The 22,875-nt window shown below is 43.7% G+C and overlaps 2 protein-coding genes across 4 annotated transcripts in view; both read right to left on the bottom strand.

Annotated features, from left to right (window-relative positions):
- UAP1 (UDP-N-acetylglucosamine pyrophosphorylase 1) overlaps positions 1-14,342 on the bottom strand; it is a 38,166-nt gene extending 23,824 nt beyond the window's left edge. For all 3 annotated transcript variants that reach the window (XM_055334255.1, XM_055334256.1, XM_055334257.1), the window contains exons 1-2: positions 14,146-14,342; positions 5,493-5,829 (exon numbers count right to left, since the gene is read on the bottom strand). In XM_055334255.1, the coding sequence (XP_055190230.1) occupies positions 5,493-5,772 (280 nt within the window). In that variant the 5' untranslated portion in view covers positions 5,773-5,829; positions 14,146-14,342. The remainder of the gene's footprint in view (positions 1-5,492; positions 5,830-14,145) is intronic.
- Positions 13,430-15,153, bottom strand: LOC129515156 (translation initiation factor IF-2-like). Its single transcript, XM_055333884.1, has 2 exons — positions 14,618-15,153; positions 13,430-14,423 (listed from the first exon to the last, which is right to left on the bottom strand). Exons 1-2 carry the CDS (start codon positions 15,151-15,153, stop codon positions 13,430-13,432), a joined length of 1,530 nt encoding a protein of 509 aa, XP_055189859.1.
- Positions 15,154-22,875: the final 7,722 nt, after the last annotated feature.

Below are 22,875 nucleotides of genomic sequence, written 5' to 3'. Positions count from 1 at the left end.
GTTAATTATACATGTACTTAACCTATGTGTCAATTAGGAAAGTATGAGCTTCTCCTACCCCAAAACTTCTTCTGCAGAAATATGGGGGAGGGAGGGGGAACCAGGAAAGTACAGCACTGTTATCACCCTTTCCATCCTTCCATTTGAGGACAGTTAATAGCTTTCATACAGATCAAATACAGGAGTTAAAAAAAATAAAAATAGGGATCCCTGGGTGGCGCAGTGGTTTAGCGCCGGTCTTTGGCCCAGGGCGCGATCCTGGAGACCCGGGATCGAATCCCACGTCAGGCTCCCAGTGCATGGAGCCTGCTTCTCCCTCTGCCTGTGTCTCTGCCTCTCTCTCTCTCTCTGTGACTGTCATAAATAAATAAAAAATAATAATAATAAAAAAATAAAAATAAAAATGAAGCCAGAGTGAGCAGTTGCCAGGGCTAGAGTACATTGCTCTCCTTGGAGAGTCATGTGTCATAGGCCCAACAGAGTCTGAGAACTTTTCCTGGTAACACTTATAAGAAACAAAGAGAAGAGTTCACAGTGGCCTGAAATAGGTCAAATGCTTCCTGGATAACTTCCTGCTTGGACTAGGGCCTCTCATACACTTGGACTTGGGCATGTGCCCAAAACAAGGAGGAGGGCACAGGTGCGTTCAAAGTACAGCACTGCCAGAACTTTCCATTTAAACTGTCAGCACCCCCAGGGCACTGAGGCAGGTAAACCAGTGATTAAACTAGTGGAAATAAAGGAAGACATCCAAGAAAGTTAGAGAAGATATTTTAAGTCTTTAACTTTTAATCATATTGTACAGGTAAAACTATTATTTAATAGATTAAGTATTTCCCAAAAATGTCAAGTACAAAAAGCAGACCCTAAGGGAAATCACTATTTGAACCAGTTTTAGGTACTGGAGAATTATTGTGAATTTCATGAGTTATAATAATAGTATTGTGAGTAGTAAGGAAATATCCATATATGTAAAGGTGAATACTCATCTCCAGAAGGAGATCCAAAAATAACATGATGCTTGAGATTTGTCTTCAAGTACTACAGCAAAGAAAAAGAGGGACAGGTGAATCAAAAGTAACAAAACTTTGATATTTAACAAGGTGATACATATGTGGGATTCATTATACTGTTTTCATCTCAAAAGATTTGATTCAAAATATTCTTAAAACTTTTCCTAACAAATTTGTAAGTAGGCTACGAAATTATACAGCAACCATAATCCCAGTGTGTGTTGATATAAGAAAATACTATAAAATATTATCAGTGAGTATTTATCTCTGGAATGTGGGATGGCAGAGATTCATACTTTTTCTTTTATAATTTTTAGTTCTTTTTCCAATTTTTCTTTTTTTTTTTAAAGATTTATTTATTTATTCAGAGAGAGAGAGAGAGGCAGAGACACAGGCAGAGGAAGAAGCAGGCTCCATGCAGGGAAGCCCGATGTGGGACTCGATCCCAGGTCTCCAGGATCACACCCCGGGCTGCAGGCAGCGGTAAACCGCTGCGCCACCGGGGCTGCCCTATTCTTCCAATTTTTCTAAAATAAGTACGTTACTTTTAAAATAAAACAAATCTATTAAAAATATCAGTATACTATATTCCAGAAAATATAGAGAAGATAATGTTATGAATGCTTTGTATAAACAATCCACTTCCTTTTTTACAACGCTATATGGTAGAGAGGCACCATTCAGATTAATTTTATAAATGTGTCACAGGCAAAAGAAGCTAATACTGGATATTGTTATTATAAAACTGGAAGATGGTTTTATGCTCAGTATAAGCATGCATTTCTTTGATAAAAACAGGTTTTTTTTATTAAGCAAATACATTTTCCCAATATGAGTATCTTTTTTTTTTTTTTAAGATTTTATTTATTTATTCATGAGGGACACAGAGAGAGAGAGAGGCAAAGACACAGGCAGAGGGAGAAGCAGGCTCCCTGCGGGGAGCTTGATGCAGAACTTGATTCCAGGACCTTGGGATCACAACCTGAGCCACCCAGGCGTCCCCCAGTGTGAATATCTTCACTAAAATGATATTCTCATAGAAGCTGCTGATTACTTCTCTCTCTAGATCTCAGCTACATAAGATAGAATTTTTCAGTTGTTCCCCTACATCCCATTTTCTGCAACTGGCCAGAACGCATTAAGAATTAAATTAGGGGCACCTGGGTGGCTCAGTCAATTGAGCATGGGACTCTTGATTTTGGCTCAGGTCACAATCTTAGGGTCTTGGGATAGAGCCCAGCGGCAGGCTCTATGCTGGGCACAGAGTCTGTTTGAGATTCTCTCCCTTTGCCCCTCCTACCCCCTGCATGCACACACATGCACTATCTCCCTCCTAAATAAATAAATAATCTTTTAAGAAAAATAAAAGAATTAAAGGGTGCCTGGCTGGCTCAGTCAGTAAAGCATACAACTCCTGATCTCAGGGTTGTAAACTTGAGCTTCACATTGGGTGTAGATTACTTAAAAATAAAATCTTAAAAAAAAAAAAAGAGAGAGAGAGAGAAGAAGATCTCTTCAACAAGGAGCACAATTGGTCATTTATGTGTTTATCCTTCAGAAATAATTTTCCAACCTATGCATGAAAATGTCCATTTTAGGGATCCCTGGGTGGCACAGCGGTTTGGTGCCTGCCTTTGGCCCAGGGCGCGATCCTGGAGACCCGGGATCGAATCCCACATCAGGCTCCCGGTGCATGGAGCCTGCTTCTCCCTCTGCCTGTGTCTCTGCCCCTCTCTCTCTCTCTCTCTCTCTGTATGACTATCGTAAATAAATTTTAAAAAATTAAAAAAAAAGAAAATGTCCATTTTAGCGTCAATAGCCACCATACATTCTGAAAATACTGCACAATGCTTTCATTTCCCGCATCTTGAGGATGAGGGGAAATGGGGCACTGAGGAGGGGGATGCAGGGGGCACTGTCTTAGATGCAACTGCCAGGCTCTTCCTCCTATCTGAGATACAATAACAACTAGAATCTTCACAATAGCAATCTCTTTCCCTTGATAACTTACTGCAAAAACTTCATTTTGTTAAGAATTTGCACACAAGGAAGTCTCTGGCTAAGTGAATGAAAAGTTACAAAGTCTCCTTCATCCCTACTGTTTAAGCCACAAATAAAAATCTCCTCCTTGACAATAAGCCAAAAGGAAGTTTATTTTGTACTTTCTTGTGGTATACTTGGTTGTAACAGTTCCAGATTTCAGTTTAAATGAAAAGTCATAAAAGTAGACTAGTTCCACAGATTCCAACAAAAAGGTCATAAAGACTCAAGGAGCGCCTGAGGGGCTCAGTCGGCTGGGCATCTGCCTTAGATTCAGGTCATGATCCCAGGGTCCTGGGATCAAGCCCCAAGTTGGGCTCCCTGCTCAGCGGGCTGGTCTGCTTCTCCCTCTGCTCCTCATCTCACTCATACGTGCGCACGATCTCTCTCTCTCTCAGATAAATAAATAAAATCTAAAAAAAAAAAAAAAAAGAAGAAGAAGAAGAAGACTCAAATTATAGGAGGTTTTCACTGTTGCTCGTGATCCCCACTACACAAGGTCAAAGCTTTGGCTTTCTGTAAGATTCTATTCGAAGATTCGCTGGCATAACATCACAAAGAGAAATACAGGCAGCCTGGATACCTGAGGGTATGAAGGGCCCTGTGTGACTTTCATGCTGTTGTAGTAGCCTTTTTGAAACCCAGGGATAGAGGGGTGGGTTAATGAGTCCATAGTAAGTAAGGGTCAGAGTTATCACCACAGCTCTCTACTCAGAAGGATCCATCTGGAAGTCACTCTCTCACAGTTAGTGGCAGAGCCCTATTCTAAGAACCTAGATTAGCCTCTCCTCTACTAAACACTTGAGATCTAAAAGGGCACTTTCAAAAGATCATCTAATTATTTTAGATATTTTTTAATCTTCAAGCCCTTTTAAATAAAACCTCACATAAAGATCAAATACCTAAATCATGTCAAGCTACAACTGCTCCTGTAGTGGAAGATGGGAGTTAGAGACCGAGATGTTTAGTATCCATTCTCCCTCCCTACATGAGACAGTCTCCCCAGTAGTGGAACCCTTAGGGTTCTCTCAAAGAACCAGTTTGAAAATCAGTAAACCAATATGCCCAGAGAAAGACATGGAAAGGAAGACAGAAGGTTGATAATGGCAATTATCTGTCTTTTTCTGTGGGGACAAGGAAAGCCAAAGAATGAAAGACAAAAAAATAGCAAGAGTGTGGTACAAAGATAGAGTACAAGATTGTATCTATTAATACTCTTATTACACATTTATAGGAGTAAATATACATATAATCAAATAATAAGTGGTAATGTGAGCAAATAAAAACATTTGATTAGGTTAAGGGCAGCTTCTTTGTAGTGCTTCTGTTATAATGAAATTATTTTTGCAAGAAAGTAACATTTTTGACAAAGGAAAAAAAAAGTACTAGTCAGATCTGTTCATTCCACGGTTGAGGATGTGAGGTCCAGATTTGAAAAGGAGCACGTACAAACAAGGGCCTGAACTGCAATATTCAGTCACTTTTACTTACAGAGAACTAGTGGGTTATAAAAACCACAGCTCTTAATTCCACCAGAAAAGGTACATTTGATCTATTCCACCATTCTCAAAAGGCACTCATTAGAACTGGTTATGGGGACAGATGTTACAGTATTCTTTAGAGAAAAAAAACATTGGGGCAACTCAACAAACATTTATCAACCAACTTATAACTGTAAAACCTGGTTCTAAATCCCCTGGGACACACACACACACACAGCCAAGGGGGACACGGGCTGCTCTTCAGGAGTCTACAATGTAATGATGAAGAGACACAAACAACTCTTATTCTAAGAAAGAATGGAGGTAAAGCATTCCAAACTCCAACCTGGGACACTGAAAGGTCATGATCAAAGAATCTTAAATGAGTGTATGTTCCCCACACGGCAGAGCCACTGCACAGCACAACCAGGAGACTGCCTTTTGAGGTGCTCCAGCTGGCCAGAGATGGGGCAAAGGCCAGTCCGAGCTAAGGATAAGCATGAGCAAAGGCAGCAAAGACAGGACATTCAGAGAAAGGTGAATTATTTGGTCCCGCTAAAATGTGTGGGGCAGTAGGAGTGGAAGGAAATAGAGGAGACCAGACTGGAAATACAGGCCAGGGAAGGTTTTTCCATGAAGCAGCATAAACAGGGTCACTGAACTTGTGCTTCAGGGTGGGCAATCTCGTAGAAGTGTGGAAACGAGCAAGGAAAGAGACTAGAGGCACATTAAGACTTGAATGAGAAGAGCCCTGAACAGGGAACAGAAATGTAAAGAGCACAAGGGGGCTTGAAGGGGAGATGCTGCAGAAGTTGTGGCAACATAATCAAACACTTTTAATCAGTCACTTGGTTTAAGGTCCAAGGAGAGTCCAAATCATCATTATGTGATCCAGCTACTTTGATACCTCTGGTCTATCTCATGACAAACTTTAAAATGAACATTCCATGCTCAGTACCTTCACTCTCCCAGGCTTGCAGCTGGTCCTGGTCCCTGGTGGCACTGCCCAACACCTCTCGAGGGACAGGTTCCATTCGTGCATCCATCTTTTCTTGCTGAGAGGACTGGTTAAAATCTTCAATGGCCTTCCGGAAAAAGAAGTTCAGCTCCTCAAAGTTCATGGCCTGGAGCTCTGCATAAAGTTCTACCTGCTGGGCTTCATCCAGTTCATTCCAGAACTGTAGCAGGTGTTCCTGTCCAGCTTTGGACAACCTGAGTTTGAGATCGTTAACATTCATAATGCTCTGGTAGCCAAGCTTTGTGAAAACAGAGGTGTAAACTCTGCACCTGTAAACCTGAAGGAAAAAAGCAATCAACACCTCAAAACCTGAGGAGCTTTTCCAACTACAAATAAGTGCATTTAAAAAAAACCTGATATAGGGAAATTAGTTTCTGCCTTTCCCTCACAAGATTTGTTAAGGGACCCAATTGTAAAGACATAAACAGATGTTTCTCCAAAGAAGACATCCAGATGGCCAAGAGACACATGAAAAGATGCTCAACATCACTCATCATGAGGGAAATGTAAATCAAAATTACAATGAGATATCACCTCATACCTGTCAGAATGGCTAAAATAGAAAACACAAGAAACAACAGGTGCTGGTGAGGATGAGGGGAGCCCTCATGCACTGCTGGTGGAAATACAAACTGATTCAGCCACTGAGGAAGACTCTTTGGAGGTTCCTCAAAAAGTTAAAAATAGGACTACCCTATGATCCAGCAATTACACTACTGGGCATTTGCCCAGAGAAAACCAAAACACTAATTTGAAGGGATACATGGACCCTTATGTTTATTACAACATTATTTACAATAGCCAACTTATGGAAGCAAGTGACTATCAACTGATGGAAGGATAAAGATGTGGTGTGTGTGTGTGTGTGTGTGTGTGTGTGTGTGTACACAATGAAATATTACTCAGCCATCAAAAAGAATGAAATCTTGCCATTTCTAACAACACGGATAGAGCTAGAGAATGTTATACTAAGTGAAATAAGTCAACCAGAGAAAGACAAATACATGATTTCACTCATGTGGAAATTAAGAAACAAAAACAGTAAAAAGAGAAAGAGAAAGAGAGAGAGAGAGAGAGAGAGAGAGAGAGAAAGAAACCAAGAAACACTCTTAAGTAGAGAGAAACTGATGGTTTCCAAAGGGGAGGGGATGTAGGGGGAATGAGTGAAATAGATGACCATACAGAATCACTGAACTACCATACTGTACTCCTGAAACTAATATAACACCATAAGTTAAATATACCAGAAATTTAAAAAAATTAATAAAAATTAAAAAAATAAACTTGTAAGACAAGACTCATTAGCATTATAGACCAGGCACTGCACTAAGAATTTTACCTACAAGATCTCATTTAATTTTCACCAACTCTATGACATAGGTACTATTACTTCTATTCCTTTACCACTGAGGAAGACTCCGGCACAGAGAGGCAACACAACCAGGCAGCTGGTGGAGCTGGGATGTGAGCCCACCAGGCAGTCTAATTCCAGGGCTCCTGTACTACCTCTGTAGTACTCCTCTGACCATGAGCTACCACTGGAAGAACACCTTACTTCTCAGTAATAACTGTTCACCTTCTAGTGCTAATGATGGAAATGATTCCGTTGCAATCAGTAGAAAACAAAATTCACGAAGATAGGATCACCTATAATCATGAAAAATACACTTTTAACAAGCAACTTCTATAGAAAAGCAATAAAAACATATCTTTACTAAGAATTGAAACCTAAAGAGACAAGCAATTCACACACAACAATCAACAGATAAGATGTAATACAGCAAAATGTTAAACTGCATACTATTAAAAAATAAGAGAAAGAGGAAATATTTAATCTACTTGCCTACTATAGATGAATGCAAGAGAAGGTAGGCGTTGTCCAGAAAGAGTTCACAAAGGAAGCATGATGGAACTGTGCCTCAAGGGTTGAGCAGATCACACAGAAAAGATCAGAAAACCAGCAGAGTAGCCATGTGTGACAGAGAGCAGTAGGAAAGCTGAAGTTTTATGTAGAATGATGGGACGTGATGCAGGGTAGGACAAAACCATAAAGACGAAACCAAGCAAAGGAATTCAGACCTAACAGAATAATATAAACCAACAATGGATTACTCAACTGGGCTATGTCACCATGCTCTGGAGAGATGAGAGAGCAACAGCATAAAACAGATCGTAAGGAGAGACAACTAGAACCAGGAAAACAAATTCAAGGACAGTTGCAGGTACCCGGGATGTCTGGGTGGCTCAGCGGTTGAGCGTTTGCCTTCAGCTCAGTGCATGGTCTCGAGTCCCATATTGAGGTCCCCACAGGGAGCCTGCTTCTCCCTCTGCCTATGTCTCTGCCTTTCTCTGTGTCTCTCACGAATAAATAAATTAATTAAAAAAAAAAAAAGACAACTGCAGGTACGAACAGCCAAAGATCTGAACCACATTAGTGGCAAAGGAAATAAGTGAGTGGGAAAGGGAGAAATCTGAGGGTCATTGTAAAGAATCTTAACCGCATTATAACTGCTTCGACCTGAAGGACAGGAAAAGAAAAGAAAGGTACCAAAAACATGCTCTCTCCTACCGTTAAGAACAGTGGTGGGTAACAGACATGGTGGTGTAGAGCAATATTCTGGAGTTCTCTGTGCCTCACCTACCAGTAAAGCAGAATAAAAGTATCTGTCGCATCAGGACTACTAAACATCAAACACCATTTCCAAACTCAGGTCAAGGGAATCTACATCTGTTCCCTGAGGTAGCAATGACAACACCTATCACTGGCGTATCACTTACATATTACACAGTACAATTCTAAGTGCTTTACAGATACTGGTTCGTTTAATTCTCAAAACAATGCTAAGGATCTGTTACTGGGATGGCTTGACAGAGGACAATACTGCACCACAGAGAACTTGCCCAAGGTCCCAAACTAATAAAGTATAACAGCCTGGAGTCAAACCCTAACAACCTGACTCTTCCACTTATGCTCTTTCTTTTTTTTTTTTTTTAAAGATTTACTTATTTATTCATTCAAAGAGAGCGAAGAGAGAGGCAGAGACACAGGCAGAGGGAGAAGCAGGCTCCCCGCAGGAAGCCGGATGTGGGACTCGATCCCGGGTCTCCAGGATCACACCCCGGGCTGCAGGCGGCGCTAAACCGCTGCGCCACCGGGGCTGCCCCAGTTATACTCTTTCTTAACCATTATGCTATACTGCCTCCGAGGAGGAAGACTGTGGGACGTGGGGGATATGGAGTGGTCTGTGTGTGTACATGTGTGTGTGTAAGAGGGGGAGCAGTGAGAGTACATTGTTTATACCTTATTCACTAATAACAGACACAACTGATATTCTTACATCTGACTCACTTTGCAGAAATGAGTTCACAAGCCAACAGAATGGAAAAAGAGAGAAAATGCACAGGATAGGCAGGTGGGAAACCTCACAGAATGAGTAAATACTTCATTTTAAAATGCATTACTAAGGGCATCTGGGTGGCTCAGTCAGTTGGGTGTCCGCCTTCAGCTCAGGTCATCATCCCAGGGTCCTGGGATTGAGCCCCAGGGAGCCTGCTTCTCCCTCTCTTCTCTGCTTGGGCTCTCTCTCACTATCTCTGCCTCTCTCTAAAATAAATAAATAGAATCTTTAAGAATAAAATAAGGTGCATTATTATTTTTACTTGGTATTGGGCATATTGATCCAAATCAGAAATAATTTTAACTACTGTCCACTCAAAAATAAATTCAGGAAAGGTATTATCATACAATAGAGACAGGCACATAGCTTCTGCAATTTTTTTCTTTTAATCAGGTGCCCTCTAAAACTGAAGTGATAGACTGGCTTCATGATTCTTCTTATAAAATCAACTTCAAATTAGATGAGCCTTACATAAGATTCAACGTGTAATATTTCCAACTTTTATTTTTGGCTTGTTATTTAGATTTATTTCAGGGATATAATGCTTCAAGTGTGAAATGAATGGTACTACTTATAAAATGCACTTTAAGAGTTACCAATGATTCCTAATGAAATTAAGGCATCCATATGAAACAAAAATGAAACCTTATTATCAGGGTGGGACACAGCTCTACCTTGCTGTCACCCAAAACCTTGTCCTTTCCTCCATGCACTTCTTTAGTCCCTTCTATCTACTGAAATCCCATTCACCCTTAAAGGCCTGCCTCACATACTCTAGCTTCAAGCGATCTTTATGGGCTTAGGAATCAAACAGAATAGACTTTTATTCCTGGCTCTATTCCTTGGGCTAAGTCATAGATACCTTCAACTCTGTTAATTTCATCTGCCAAATGGGAACAATAATTTTTTTTTCATCAGGTTCAGAGGCATACGTGAAATTACAACCAGTAAGCAAATGAGACTCAAAAGGATTCAGTAATTTGCTCAACACTACATACCTAATCGACAGAAAAACAGGAATTTTAATTCAGATAAACCTGACTCTATGCCTATGATCTTTCCGTCAGACAATCACTCTCATAAGCAGAGAAAATACCAAGAATTCAGCCTAACATCTCACTTAAGAGAGGCAGGAGAGCTGAAGGAAGCCAGCATCGGGCTCCAGCTCCACTCTCTCCTAAATTTGTGACCTTGAACAAGTTACTTAACCCTTCTGTGCCTCAATTTTTCTCATCTGTACAATGAAGATAAAAACAGTACTCATCTCTAAAGTTAAGAGGATTAACGAAGTAAAATGAAAAGCATTTAAGACAGTACCTGACACATAAAAAAAGCTCTCTATAAATGTTACCAGCTACTAACATAAAAGTGAAATTTGGCCTTCAGACCACTGAGTTATAGCCCCTAGAACATGAGACCTACTACCTGAGTTAGGCACTGGAGGATGAAAAGAAGTTTGTGAAAGGTAGAAGTAAAAGAAAACCCAGTCAGTGGGAACGGCATCAACAGTGGTTCAGGTAAATAAAGATATTCAAGGAACAAGGCATAGTGCTGGGAAATGGGCGGCAGGTGGCCTTAGATGAGGCTGAACTAGTTTCAGTGCTGCTACTTCCTTCAAAGACAGGTGAGAACCCACAACCTCACTCATGCCAATAGGTTACTTCTCGGTTTCCTTTCCACATGCAAAGATACATCAATAGACAATTTATGAAGGAACATTATTTAACTTTCGTGTGCCATTACTTCATTTAGTATTTAATGAGCACTTACTGTCTGCCAGGCGCTGATGTAGAGGACACAGACACAGCAACGCACAAAGCAACAACGCGCATGCCCACATTCCAGTACGAGACAGGCAAAAGCATAAAATGTCAGGTAGGAGAAGAAAGTAGGCTAAGTGGTGAAAGCACAATGGGGGGATGGTAGATATTTTAAATGGGGTGGTCAGGTGGGGCCTCTGAGACATTTGACAAGCCATCCAAATGAAGAAAGAGCAAGCAAGTCAGGGTCTCAGAAACATTCTACGGACAGCAGTCCTGACACACAAACGTGTAAGGTCAATGCAGCTGGAGCACAGGGACTGCGCCGGAGTGACTGTAACTGGAGGGGGGGGGGGGGACATTGAGCAGATCAAGTACGCCTTTTGGTCAAAGTTAAAGACTCTGGGGTTTGGGAAGCCATTGGGGAATTTGGAGCAGGGGAGCTTCATGGTCTTAAGTTTCAGAGGGCTCATTCCTTTGTTGCGTGGGGAAAAAAATTCTGTTAACAAAGGCAAACGTGGAAACAAGCAGACAGCAGTTAGGGAACTACTGCAGTACCCTAGATGAGATGATGCTGGCTTAGAGTGGTGGTGGATGTGGATCCGAATCCTACAGGATTAGATAATCGGATGGAATGTGGAGACAGAAAGATAAGATTCAAGCAAAGAGGACTTCAAGTGGTGGTGCCATTTATTAAGGTGGGGAAACACCAGGACAGGAGCAGGTTCAGGAATATGCCAGGAGAGTGGGGGAATCAACACCTCACTTTTGGACATGTTAAACTGGAGGTGCCTATCAGACATCCAAATAGAACTGCTGATGAGACAGCAGAATGTAGTAGTCTAAAGTTCAGAGTTGATACCAGAGCTAAAGATACAACTTTCAAGGTCATCAGCATACATGACATTAAGTTATAAATGAGATCCCCTGGCAAGTGCAAATGGATAAAAAAGCAAAGAAGTTAGAAGACCGAGCTTTGGACACATATTAGAATATTAAAAGGCATTTCTATTGATTTATACAGATTTTTTTAAGATATTTATTTATTATGTATTTATTTACTTATTTATTTATTTAGAGAGAGAGAGAGAGAGAGAGAGAGAGAGAGAGAGGGAGGCAGAGACACAGGCAGAGGGAGAAGCAGACTCTACGCAGGGAACCCGATGCGGGACTTGATCCCGGGCCCCCCACACCCCGGGCTGCAGACAGCGCTAAACCGCTGTGCCACTGGGGCTGCCCGATTTATACAGATTTCAAGAGAAATACCATTATTTTTTTTTATTTTAAAAACACATCATGTAAAAAAAAAAAAAAACTACAGTTAAGACAAGAGTTTTCTATTGAACTATTTTCCAGGGAATTGGGCCTTTCCTAGGTCTCACCTATACTACTGCTTTTGCCCAGATTTAAAGGAGTACACTACAGCAGGAAGATCATCAGGCAACCAGGAAGTTTAAGAATTGGAAGTCCTGGTTCTTCGTCCCTCCCCATCAAGTGACCCTGTGCAAACCATTCCACCTTCCCTGTGTACACATTTCCTCATGAAGACAATAAAACCAGCCTTCCGGGGCGCGCCTGGGTGGCTCAGTTGGTTGGGTGTTAGTTAGCCTTCCGCTCAGGCTCAGATCATGATCCCATGGTCCTCAGATAGAGCCCCGTGTCGGGCTCCCTGCTCAGCCTAGAGTGCGTCTCCTTCTCCCCCTTCTCTCCCCCTACTCATGATCTCTCTCTCAAATAAACAAATAATATCTTAAAAAAAAAAAAAAAAAGCCTTGCTCACATGCCTTAAATGAGGGTCAAGAGCAGAGAGTTCCTGCCTACTAAAACACATATGCAAACACAGTATTCTAACATTTTAAGATCCAAGTCAATCTCGGGACGCCTGGGTGGCTCAGCCGTTGAGCGCCTGCCTTAGGCTCAGGCCATGACCCCAGAGTCCCGGGATGGAGTCCACATTGGGCTCTCCCTCTGCCTAGGTTTTGTCTCTTTGTATCTTTCATGAATAAATAAAATCTTTAAAAGAAAAGATACAAATCAATCTTTTCCTAAGAAGTCATTAGATACGCATCCACCTTCAGAAGCTTGGGAAAACGGATCCATGCGAATAACAACTCTTAGGTTAAATTTTCCCCATGCACAGGCTAAACTTTGATACCTGGCCACTTGGTGGTCAGTAAAGACTGACAAGGTCACATGTGCTAATCTACGTAACTATAAATGCTCCTAACAGAACCATACTTGAGTTTTGAACAGGAATGATTTACCTATGATTTTTCTGGAGGCAGATAATGACCACAAAAATATCGTTTCCAACCCCCCCCCCCAATAATTCTGGTAAGAGGTCGGGATGTGGGCGTTCATGTACGCAATACGCACCAATTCAAGAGTTGAGAGGAGGATTTTTATTTTGAGCAGCAAAGTCTGAAAAAAGTCAAGGATGCTCTGCAAAAGGATGACACCCATCACCCATACGTCTGCATCGAAAACAATGACAAATTCGGCAAACATCCACGGTGATCAAATATACCTCTGCAGGGATTTAAACGCCAGCATGAAAGAAATCCACTACCCCCCCCCCTTTTCTGGCCTCCTTCCTGCCCCTGTCTGATGCCCCCCAGAACTGATAAGCAGACTTCTCTGAACTTTTGAAAACCAGCCTTGGAGTCGAGCCATCACCCTGAATCCTATAAATGCTTTGGCAGCACGGCCGAGGTCTTCCCTAATCCCAGCTAACGGAGCCAAACTCACAATCAGGAGGGCACAGGAACTGCCTTCGGCTTCCCGTAAACCCCTGGGCCCGCACGAGGATCCCACCTCGGCAAGTCCTTGGGCTGCGCGCCGCTGACGGCACCCTCCCGCTCCCCGACTCCCACACGTGTGCTCTCGGCCCCGAACCCGGGGACACCCGCGGCCTCCACCCTCTCCCGCCCCAGCGCCCAGTGCAGCCCCCGACCCGCAGACCGGACCGCTCCGCGCCGCGCCGCGCAGGGGGGTCCACGCAGGGGGGCCGCGCGGGGGGGTCCACGAAGGTAAGTCCGCGCGGGGGGGTCCACGCAGGGGGGTCTGCGTGGGGGGGCCGCGCAGGGGGGCCGCGCGGGGGGGTCTGCGGGGGGGGGGGCCCGCCCTCTCCAGGGCCCGACGGCCCGGGCCGCTGCAGCCGACACGTCCCCACCGAGGCCCCCGAGCTGGCGCACGGCCCGGCGGGCCCGAGGCCCCCCCACATCCAGGTGAGGCCACCGCAGCCGCTCGGCGACCCCCATCCCGCCCCCGGCTGGGGCGCGCTCCCCGGCGGCATCTCCGCGAAAGGGAAGCGCGCGCGGGGCGGCTCCCCCGCCGGGGCCGGGGCCGTGGGAGCGCGCGGGGCGACCCCGGGGCGACCCCGGGCCCCGCGTCCCTCCCCGGGCGGGCGGGCGGGCGGGCGGGCGTGCCCCTCACCTCCTGGGGCGGCTCCGGCTCCGGCTGCCTGCGCGCGGCCACTCCTCGGCGTCCCGCGGCCGCTCCGAATATATACCCTCATCCGGGGGGCCGGGGCGGCGGGGCGGGCCGGGAGCGGGCCCGGGGAACGCGGCCCCGGCCACCCCGCCCCTCTCTCGCGGCGACGAGTGGCTGCCCGCGCCGGGAGGAGCCGCCGCCGCCCGGGCCACGTCAGCGCCACGTCAGCGCCGCGAGCGCCGGCGGCGCCGGGGGGCGGGGCCTCGCGCGTCACTCGTCCCCTGGCCCAATAGGGGGCGGCGCTGGATCCGCGGGAGGCCCCGCCCCTCGGCGCGCGGGGTGGGGGTGGGAGGGGGGAGGGGGAAGAGGAGCGGGGAGGGGGACAGGGAGGGGAGGGGAGGGGAGGGGAGGGGAGGGGAGGGGAGGGGAGGGGCAGGGGGGCGGGGCCCGTGAGCCCGCGTCCCTCGGGGCGGGCCGGCGCTGCTGGTGGTCCCGGGCCCGCGGCGGGGCGGGGAGCGGGGCCTGCGGGCTCGGGGTTTCCGAGCGGCCGCGCGCCAGCGGCCCCGCGGCGCCCGGTGACCAGGGGTGGCGTCGCGGGGCGGCCCGCTCCCCGCCGGGCCCCGACCGCCTTCCTGCTTTGTGGCGTCTTTGGTCCCGAGCGCGGGAAGCGCCCGTTGGCTTTTGCGCAAAAGCGAAGAAAGGCAGCGGCAGGTATTGGGTAACGAAAAGCGCGCCCCGGCGCGGACGCCGAGGTCCGTCGGTGGGACTCCTGCTTCCCCGGAATCCGACTCCCAGCGCGGGTGACCTCCCGGGCCTGCGCACGGCCGCCGTGTGTAGCCGCCCGCTGGTCGCCGTCCGTCCCGTGCGCACACGCTGCTTGCTCCGTACCGGGCCCTTAGAAGCGCGGTTCGCATTCTGAGCTGCGTTGGCTTTGCAGTTTTGCAAGAAGGTCAGTACGTTGGAATCAAGACCCCACCACCGAGATCCAACAAAGCACCTTCTATAAAGCATTTCACGGGGACGCCTGGGCGGCGCAGCGGTTTAGCAGCTGCCTTGGCCCAGGGTGTGATCCTGGAGTCCCAGGATGGAGTCTGGCATCAGGCTCCCTGCATGGGGCCTGCTTCTCCCTCTGCCTGTGTCTCTGCCTCTGTGTGTGCGTCTCATGAATAAATAAATGAAATCTGGGATCCCTGGATGGCGCAGCGGTTTGGCGCCTGCCTTGGCCCAGGGCGCGATCCTGGAGACCCGGGATCGAGTCCCACGTCGGGCTTCCGGTGCATGGAGCCTGCTGCTCCCTCTGCCTGTGTCTCTGCCCCTCTCCCTCTCTCTCTCTCTGTGTGATTATCATAAATAAATAAAAAAATTAATAAATAAATAGATAAATAAATAAATAAAATCTTAAAAAAAATTTCAGGCATTTTAGGTGCCTTTCTTCTAACCTTAAGTTACAAGAGCCTTTTTTCATTGACTTAAGCGATTGCAAAATCACCCACCGCATTAAGTGAACAGAAAAGTGTACACTTCATAAGTAATGCTGGTAGATTCATTTCAGGAGGTGGAATATTTTCCTTTTTTCATGATCCCAGAACTTCCCTGTTAAGAGCAGGGAATTTGAAAACAAAATTCCAGCTTTTTTATTGAGCATGATCTTTGGTAAGTTAATTCATGCATCAGTTTTTCTCATCTATACAATACAAGCAATAATAGAACAAACAATAAATGCCCTTGGGGTTGTGGTGAGGATGAAACCAGTTAATACGAGTAAAGGATGTAGAGCAGAATGAACACTAGTAAGCTTTAATTGTTGTTATGTGAGTGCTTATCCTATGTTAGGTGCTTTTCTAGGTCCTGGATACTTTGATATACTTATCACCATCTGGAAAGCATCTTGAGGTCGTTTGGATCGCATATACTGTAAGGAACATTTCTCTCAAATCCTTCATGACAATTGAGAAGAACAAATACACTCCCGGTTCTACTTAGACCTAGAAACCTGACCACGATATGTAACTGAATATAGCATTGTGACCTTTAATGAAAGGATGAGAATTTAAGACCTCTGCTTTCTTTTTTTTTTAAGATTTTATTTATTTATTCATTAGAGACAGAGACAGAGAGAGAGAGAGAGAGAGAGAGAGGCAGAGACACAGGCAGAGGGAGAAGCAGGCTCCATGCAGGGAAACCGACGCAGGACTCCATCCCGGGACTCCAGGATGGCGCCCTGGGCCAAAGGCGGCACTAAACCGCTGAGCCATCCAGGGATCCCCAGACCTTTGCTTTCCAAAAATATACTGATTGTTACTCTTCTGTGTTTCTACTCCCTGACAAATAAATATATGAGAGTTTAGAAAAATTCAAACAGGTAGATGCAGATTCAAAAATCACAGTTCAGCTTTAGAGGCTGTGTGTCCACTTAACTCTTACCTCAGTTTTCTCAGTATATAGTGAGGACAATACCTACTTCACATGGGTGTAGTACAAGTTAAATGAGAAAAAAATCTAAGTGTCTGGAGTATTAAAGGTATTCTATAAATCTTAGACAAATCAATGAATGAAAAGCAAAATATAATTAAAGAGTCCTTTAAATATAAAAGGTAGCACTGGGGCCCAGCACAAGTGTTTTCAATGGATCATTATAAAATCAAATTTTTACTTTTACCATTTGCTATATCTTTTTCTAGTTACTAGGCATAAGAAGGGCCTTAATCTCATCTTGCCAGATAAATATCCAGAAACTTGTTACACTAAAGAGTTATTTCTGTCATTTAAGGTATTTTTCATATGCAGTTGACCCTTGAACAAGCAGGTAGTTAGGAGCACTGACATCACACACAGTAAAAAATCCACATACAACTTTTGACTCCCCAGAAACTTAGCTAATAGCCCACTGCTGACCTGAAGCCTTACTGATAGCATGGTCAGCACATATTTTGTATGTTATACGTATTATAGACTGTATTCTTTTTTTTAAAAGATTTTATTTATTCATGAGAGACAGAAACATAGGCAGAGGGGAGCCTGATGTGGGTCTCGATTCCAGGACCCGGGGATCACAACCTGAGCCGAAGGCAGCTACTCAACCACTGAGCCACCCAGGTGCCCTTCTTATACTAAAGCTAAGAAAATGTTATTCAGAAAATCATGAGTGGGGCAGCCCAGGTGGCTCAGCGGTTTAGCGCCACCTTCGGCCCAGGATGTGATCCTGGGAACCAGGGATCGAGTCCCAAGTCAGGCTCCCTGCTCCCTGCATGGAGCCTGCTTCGCCCTCTGCCTGTGTCTCTGCATCTCTCTGTGTGTCTCTCATGAATAAATAAATAAAACCTTAAAAAAAAAAAAGAAAATCATGAGTAAGGGGAAATACATTACGCTACTGTTAACTGGATTTATTGAAAAAACCATGTGTATAAGCAGACCTGTGCAGCTCAAACCTGTGCTGTTCAAGATTCAATTGCATATGGTCGTTCAAGAGACAACGGCAGAGAGCAAGGCACGGAGCCCACTCTGTGATTATTTGACATTTCACTGAAAATATGAGCTAATGCAATGAGACAGGAGAACTCACAAGAGGCTTAAGAATTAGAAAAGAGAGGGGGAAAAAAGAATTAAAAAGTAAGAACTATCTTGAGGTGAGAGTATAGCTGGACAACCCTAGAGAATCAATGGCAAGACTAAACTATTGAAAACGGTTAAGTCATAAAATACTTCTGCAAGGTGGCACACTGTAAAATGAAGACAGAAGTCAATAGTTTGGGGGCATCTGGGTGGCTCAGTGGTTGAGCGTCTGCCTTCAGCTCAGATCGTGATTCTGGAGTCCTGGGATCCAGTCCCACATCGGGCTCCCCGCAGGAAACCTGCTTTTTTCTCTGCCTATGTCTCTGCCTCTGTCTCTCATGAATAAATAAATAAAATATTAAAAGTCAACAGTTTTTATATACACAAACAATAACCAGAAGACATGATGGCAGAGAAAATACCGTTTATAATAGTAACAAGGAAAATCTGATAATTAGGTATAAGTCTAACACAAAATGTGTAAAACCTGTATGGGGTAAACGGCAAAACACTCCCACACAAAAGCCATAAAAGATACTTGATCAAATGGGAAAACACCCTGGTCAAATTGTGAATTTATAAATTAGACAAGTTGATACTGAAGTTCAGCTTCAGTTCTCATGGAAACCTAAACGAAAGAAGAGCTAGAAACAAAGAAAAAGAAAAGCTACAATAAGAAGCCTACCTCCCATATTAAACTATCCGGTGAAACTTCCATAAATAAAACAATGAGGTCCTGGCACATGAATATACTGACAAGAGGAACAGACTAGACTGTCCAAAAATAGGCCCGGGACTGCATCACAGACGTAGTAGCAGCACAGCTCACCCCACTGGAGCAAAAAATCAAGTTTTCAGTAAATGAGACAACTGAGTAGCCACTTAGAAAAAGATAAAATGAGATCCATACTTTGTATCATTCACAAGAATAAAGTGCAGATACATCAGAAGTCTAAATGTAAAACATGAAACCATACACATCCCACAGAAAGGCATGGGATGCTATATGGCTGCCAAAAAAGAAAAAAAGAGACTGATATGAATCGATATGGAGCAACTTTAAGGATATGCTGTTACGTGAAAGAAAAAAAAAAAGCAAAGTATACATAGTATACATACATAAAAGAAGGAGAAATAAGATAAATGTACATATATCTGTTTATTTTTGTTTATTTGGTTTCGGTGGTTTGGGGTTATTTTTCTTTGCAGTTGTGCATTTGCATATCTCCCCTCCCAGCCTGTGTGTTGTTGTCATACATTTTGCTTTCACATATGTTATACGTTCCACAACACGCTGAATCATTTTGCTTCAACCGTTTTTTTCGAATTTCGTTTTAGCTGAAGTATAGTTGATATATAATATTATATTAGTTTCAGGTGTACAACATAGTTTCGACATCTGTATACATTGCAAAATGCTCACCACCATAAGTGTCCTTACCATCTGTCACCTTATAAATGATTACGGTATTATTGACTGTGTTCCTATGCTGTACTTTACAGCCCTGTGACTTACTTATTTTGTAGCTGGAAGATTGTGTTTCTTAATCCTCTTTACCTATTTATATCTGCTTGTTAAAAAAGAAAAGAAAGAAAGAAAGAAAAAACAGGAAGGATCAGAAACCAGTAAGATCGGTTACCTACAGAGGGCAGGTGGGAATCAAACACTTCTCCATTTATAACTTTCTGGACAGTTTTGACTTTTGGAACCATTTTAATGCTTTATAGATTAAAAAAAAAGAAATGAAATTAACAAAGAGGGCAGTTGAACCCTGAAATAGAAAATAAACAGAAACAAATCAACCTTACTGTACCTTAAATAACATAACTTCTCTGAAAAGTTTCTCTGGGGAATGAACCTTAGAAACTTATGAACACGGTAATTTTGGACAGCTTTATTGACATGACTTAAACTACAGATATTTTGGGATGCCTGGGTGGCTCAGGGGTTGAGTGTCTGCCTTTGGCTCAGGTCATGTTCCAGGGGGCCTGCTTCTCCCTCTGCCTGTGTGTCTCTGCCTCTCTCTCTCTGTGTTTCTCATGAATACATAAAATAAAATCTTTTAATAAAAAAACTCCATAGATATCTAAAGTGTACAATACGATGATTTTTGTCATATGAATATAGCTGTGAGCAGAGTATTTTGAATATGCGCCCTCAATCTAAAGACAGAAAGAACTGTAAACAAATACTAAACTCTATTAGCAGTTTGGCTTTCCACAGTGGTTTGGGTTGGATAGTGGAGATGAGCAAATGACTAAATATATCAAAGAGAATGAATAGATTAGAGAAGGAAATTACAAATCCAGAATAGGAGAGAGACTAGAATTACTTAGTGGCAGATTGCAATCAAAGTTAGAAGTATAAACCCATAGTTATTAGCCTAAATACAGAGACATCTAGACTGTGTACAAGACAGAAATGTTTATTTGGAGGAAATGCTAGCAATTACTGAATTTGAGTAAAGGGTATACAGAACTTCTTTATGCTGCTTCACAGTTTCTCTGTAAGGTTGTTAATTATGTAAAAATGGAAAAGTCCGAAAAATGAAAATGCAACTAATGGAGGAGTTTTCACTGTCAGTGCAAACACAGAAGAAAATCCTTAACCCACAGAGCACAGAGCTCTGAAGGAAAGGACCCAGGGTGTGACAGTCACTAGGTGGTTTGCACGTCCCATGTCACACACCCTCTAGGAGCCAGGCAGGAGGCCACATCACCCAGGAAGGTTTAAATGCCACAGGCGGTGCTGTTTATGTTGGCAGCTGTGAGTCCTTGGGGCAGGGCTAATGGTGGGCGGGGTTTCTCAGATTTCCCACCTTCCGGTTAAAAACAGTGAGGCCTAGCTGAGCAGTACCAGCACTTGTGCAGAGTGGGAATGTTCCAGAACCCACTGATGTCTACATGGATGTCCTACTCCTTACTTAAAGAGCAAACGGGCGTGTGTTCAACAATCAATCAAGAACGAATAGATATTTAAAATATGTTTATTATTCTGTGTCGGTCCTTGTGATAGCTACCAGGAGCATCAAAAGCTAGGGTTCTGCTGTCCTCAAGGAAATGTAGAGTACAAAAATAAAGCCAGGGAGGATGTCCCTTTTTCAAGCTAGAGGGCCACAATGAATGCACAGTTAAAGGATTTTAGAAAAAAATAATAATAAATAAAAAATAAAAATAAATAAAGGATTTTAGAGCTCAGAAGAGGGAGGGAATAAAGGAATAAAGAAATTTTCCTAAAGGATGTTTGCTAAAGTTTGAGAAAGCATTGGAAGATGAGGGACAGTCTTACTTATTGTAGGAGGCCACCCATTGGTCCTCAGCCTTGAAAATGGAGTATCTGCTAGTGGATTATTTGTTTTCCCACTGGCAACACCATCCCCTTCTCTAAATCCTGTTGTCTCTGTAATGAAAGTAACCAAGGAACCTGTAGTCAGGTAAAGAACTCAGAGGTGAGATACCTAAGGGTTGGTATGAAATAAACTGTGAAATTTGAATCATCAAAAAGGAATTATCTACCAAAGGGTATATATTTTTAGTATGCATGGTCCTTGCTTGGTTTAAAAAAATAGATAATACTTTCATTTGATAGATAAGATAGACAGAGATAGATAGATAGATAGATACTGTGAGATTTGGAAAAAAATACCTTAATTCCCTAAACTTTGATTTTCTCATCAGCAAAACTGAGATAATATACTATGTCTTATAGAGTTGGAAAGAGAATTAATTTTTTTTTATTTTTTTTATTTATGATAGTCACACAGAGAGAGAGAGAGAGAGGCAGAGACATAGGCAGAGGGAGAAGCAGGCTCCATGCAGGGAGCCCGACGTGGGATTCGATCCCCGGTCTCCAGGATCGCGCCCCAGGCCAAAGGCAGGCGCCAAACCGCTGCGCCACCCAGGGTTCCTGAGAATTAAAGGAGGCTGACCACGCAACAGGTATTTAAGAAGGAAAATGGAATAATCCTCTATTAAAAATATAGAATCATGTTGGGATTCCAAAAGAGGTGTTTTTAAATGGGTACATAAATTCAAAAATTCAGAAGGGCATACAACAGAAGGTCTTATGCTTTGGTCTTTCTAGGGACTAATGGGATTATAGGAGTTTTTCTTTAGAGTCTTCTTTTTCCTGAAATTTTTCCTAAATTTCTAAATTTTTTTTAAAGATTTTATTTATTTATTCATGAGACACACACAGAGAGATGTAGAGACACAGGCAGAGGGAGAAGCGGGCTCTGTGTGGGGAGCCCCATGTGGGACTCGAACCCAGGACTCTGGGGTCATGACCTGAGCCACAGGCAGATGCTCAACCACTAAGTCTCCCAGGCATCCCTCTAATTTTTTTTTTCTAAATTTCTAAAGTGAAAATGTTGGTAATTAGAAGAGCATATATTGCTTTCAATTTTAGTAAAGCCGGTATGCTACTTAACAACAAGCCAAAGAACCTGCTTGTTTTTCCTGCAGTTGTGTGGATCATGACCAAGACGGTCCACACTTGGTTGGTGGTGCAGCACAACCAAAAATGACCCACCCAGATTTTTCAAACAGGGCACTCATGTGAGTGGGGCTCCATGAAAGGAATCCTCCCTTCGTTGTCCCGAATGTGAGAGCCTCAGGTAGCATCACTGAACTTCTAAAAGGACTTGGGTTCCTTCCTAGGAGTACCTCAGATCACAGGAGAGTCTGGCTCAGCACGAGGTTCTGTAAAGCAGGCCTGAGCATTCATGAGATCACTGTTTCCAAGAGACAAACAGATGGGTGGTGGAGGGATTAGGGCTTTTACTTTCCTGTGGACGGCTTCCTAGGACATGAGTACTCATTCTCCCGGGAGGTCATCCTGACTTAGCACAGCACTCCTCCCATGCCCTAAATTATCTGTAGCTCAGGGTGTGTTTCAAAATATTGTGAAAGAATGAATACATCCTGGTCAATTGCTTTTTTATTTTTTATTTTTTACCGAAAGTACAGCCCCTCAAAATTGCCATCTAGGAAGTGCAAAAACAACAAAGTGGAACGAGCTGGGGAGAAAGTAAACAAGAGTGTGACAGACGTGTACAGCCTTGGGACTCCACATTGAGGAGGTCTGTATGACGTAGGAGAGGAGACTTTAAATTCCATCCCCATGCTATGGGCTGGAGATGATGTGATCCATTTCCCTTAATTCACGGATAAGGAAACCAA

The sequence above is a fragment of the Nyctereutes procyonoides genome, unplaced genomic scaffold (genome assembly GCF_905146905.1).
Source record: "Nyctereutes procyonoides isolate TBG_1078 unplaced genomic scaffold, NYPRO_anot_genome, whole genome shotgun sequence".
In the NCBI taxonomy this organism is placed as follows: domain Eukaryota; kingdom Metazoa; phylum Chordata; class Mammalia; order Carnivora; family Canidae; genus Nyctereutes; species Nyctereutes procyonoides.
The sequence above is the reverse complement of the archived record's forward strand: the minus strand, read 5'-3'. Positions and strand labels throughout refer to the sequence as shown.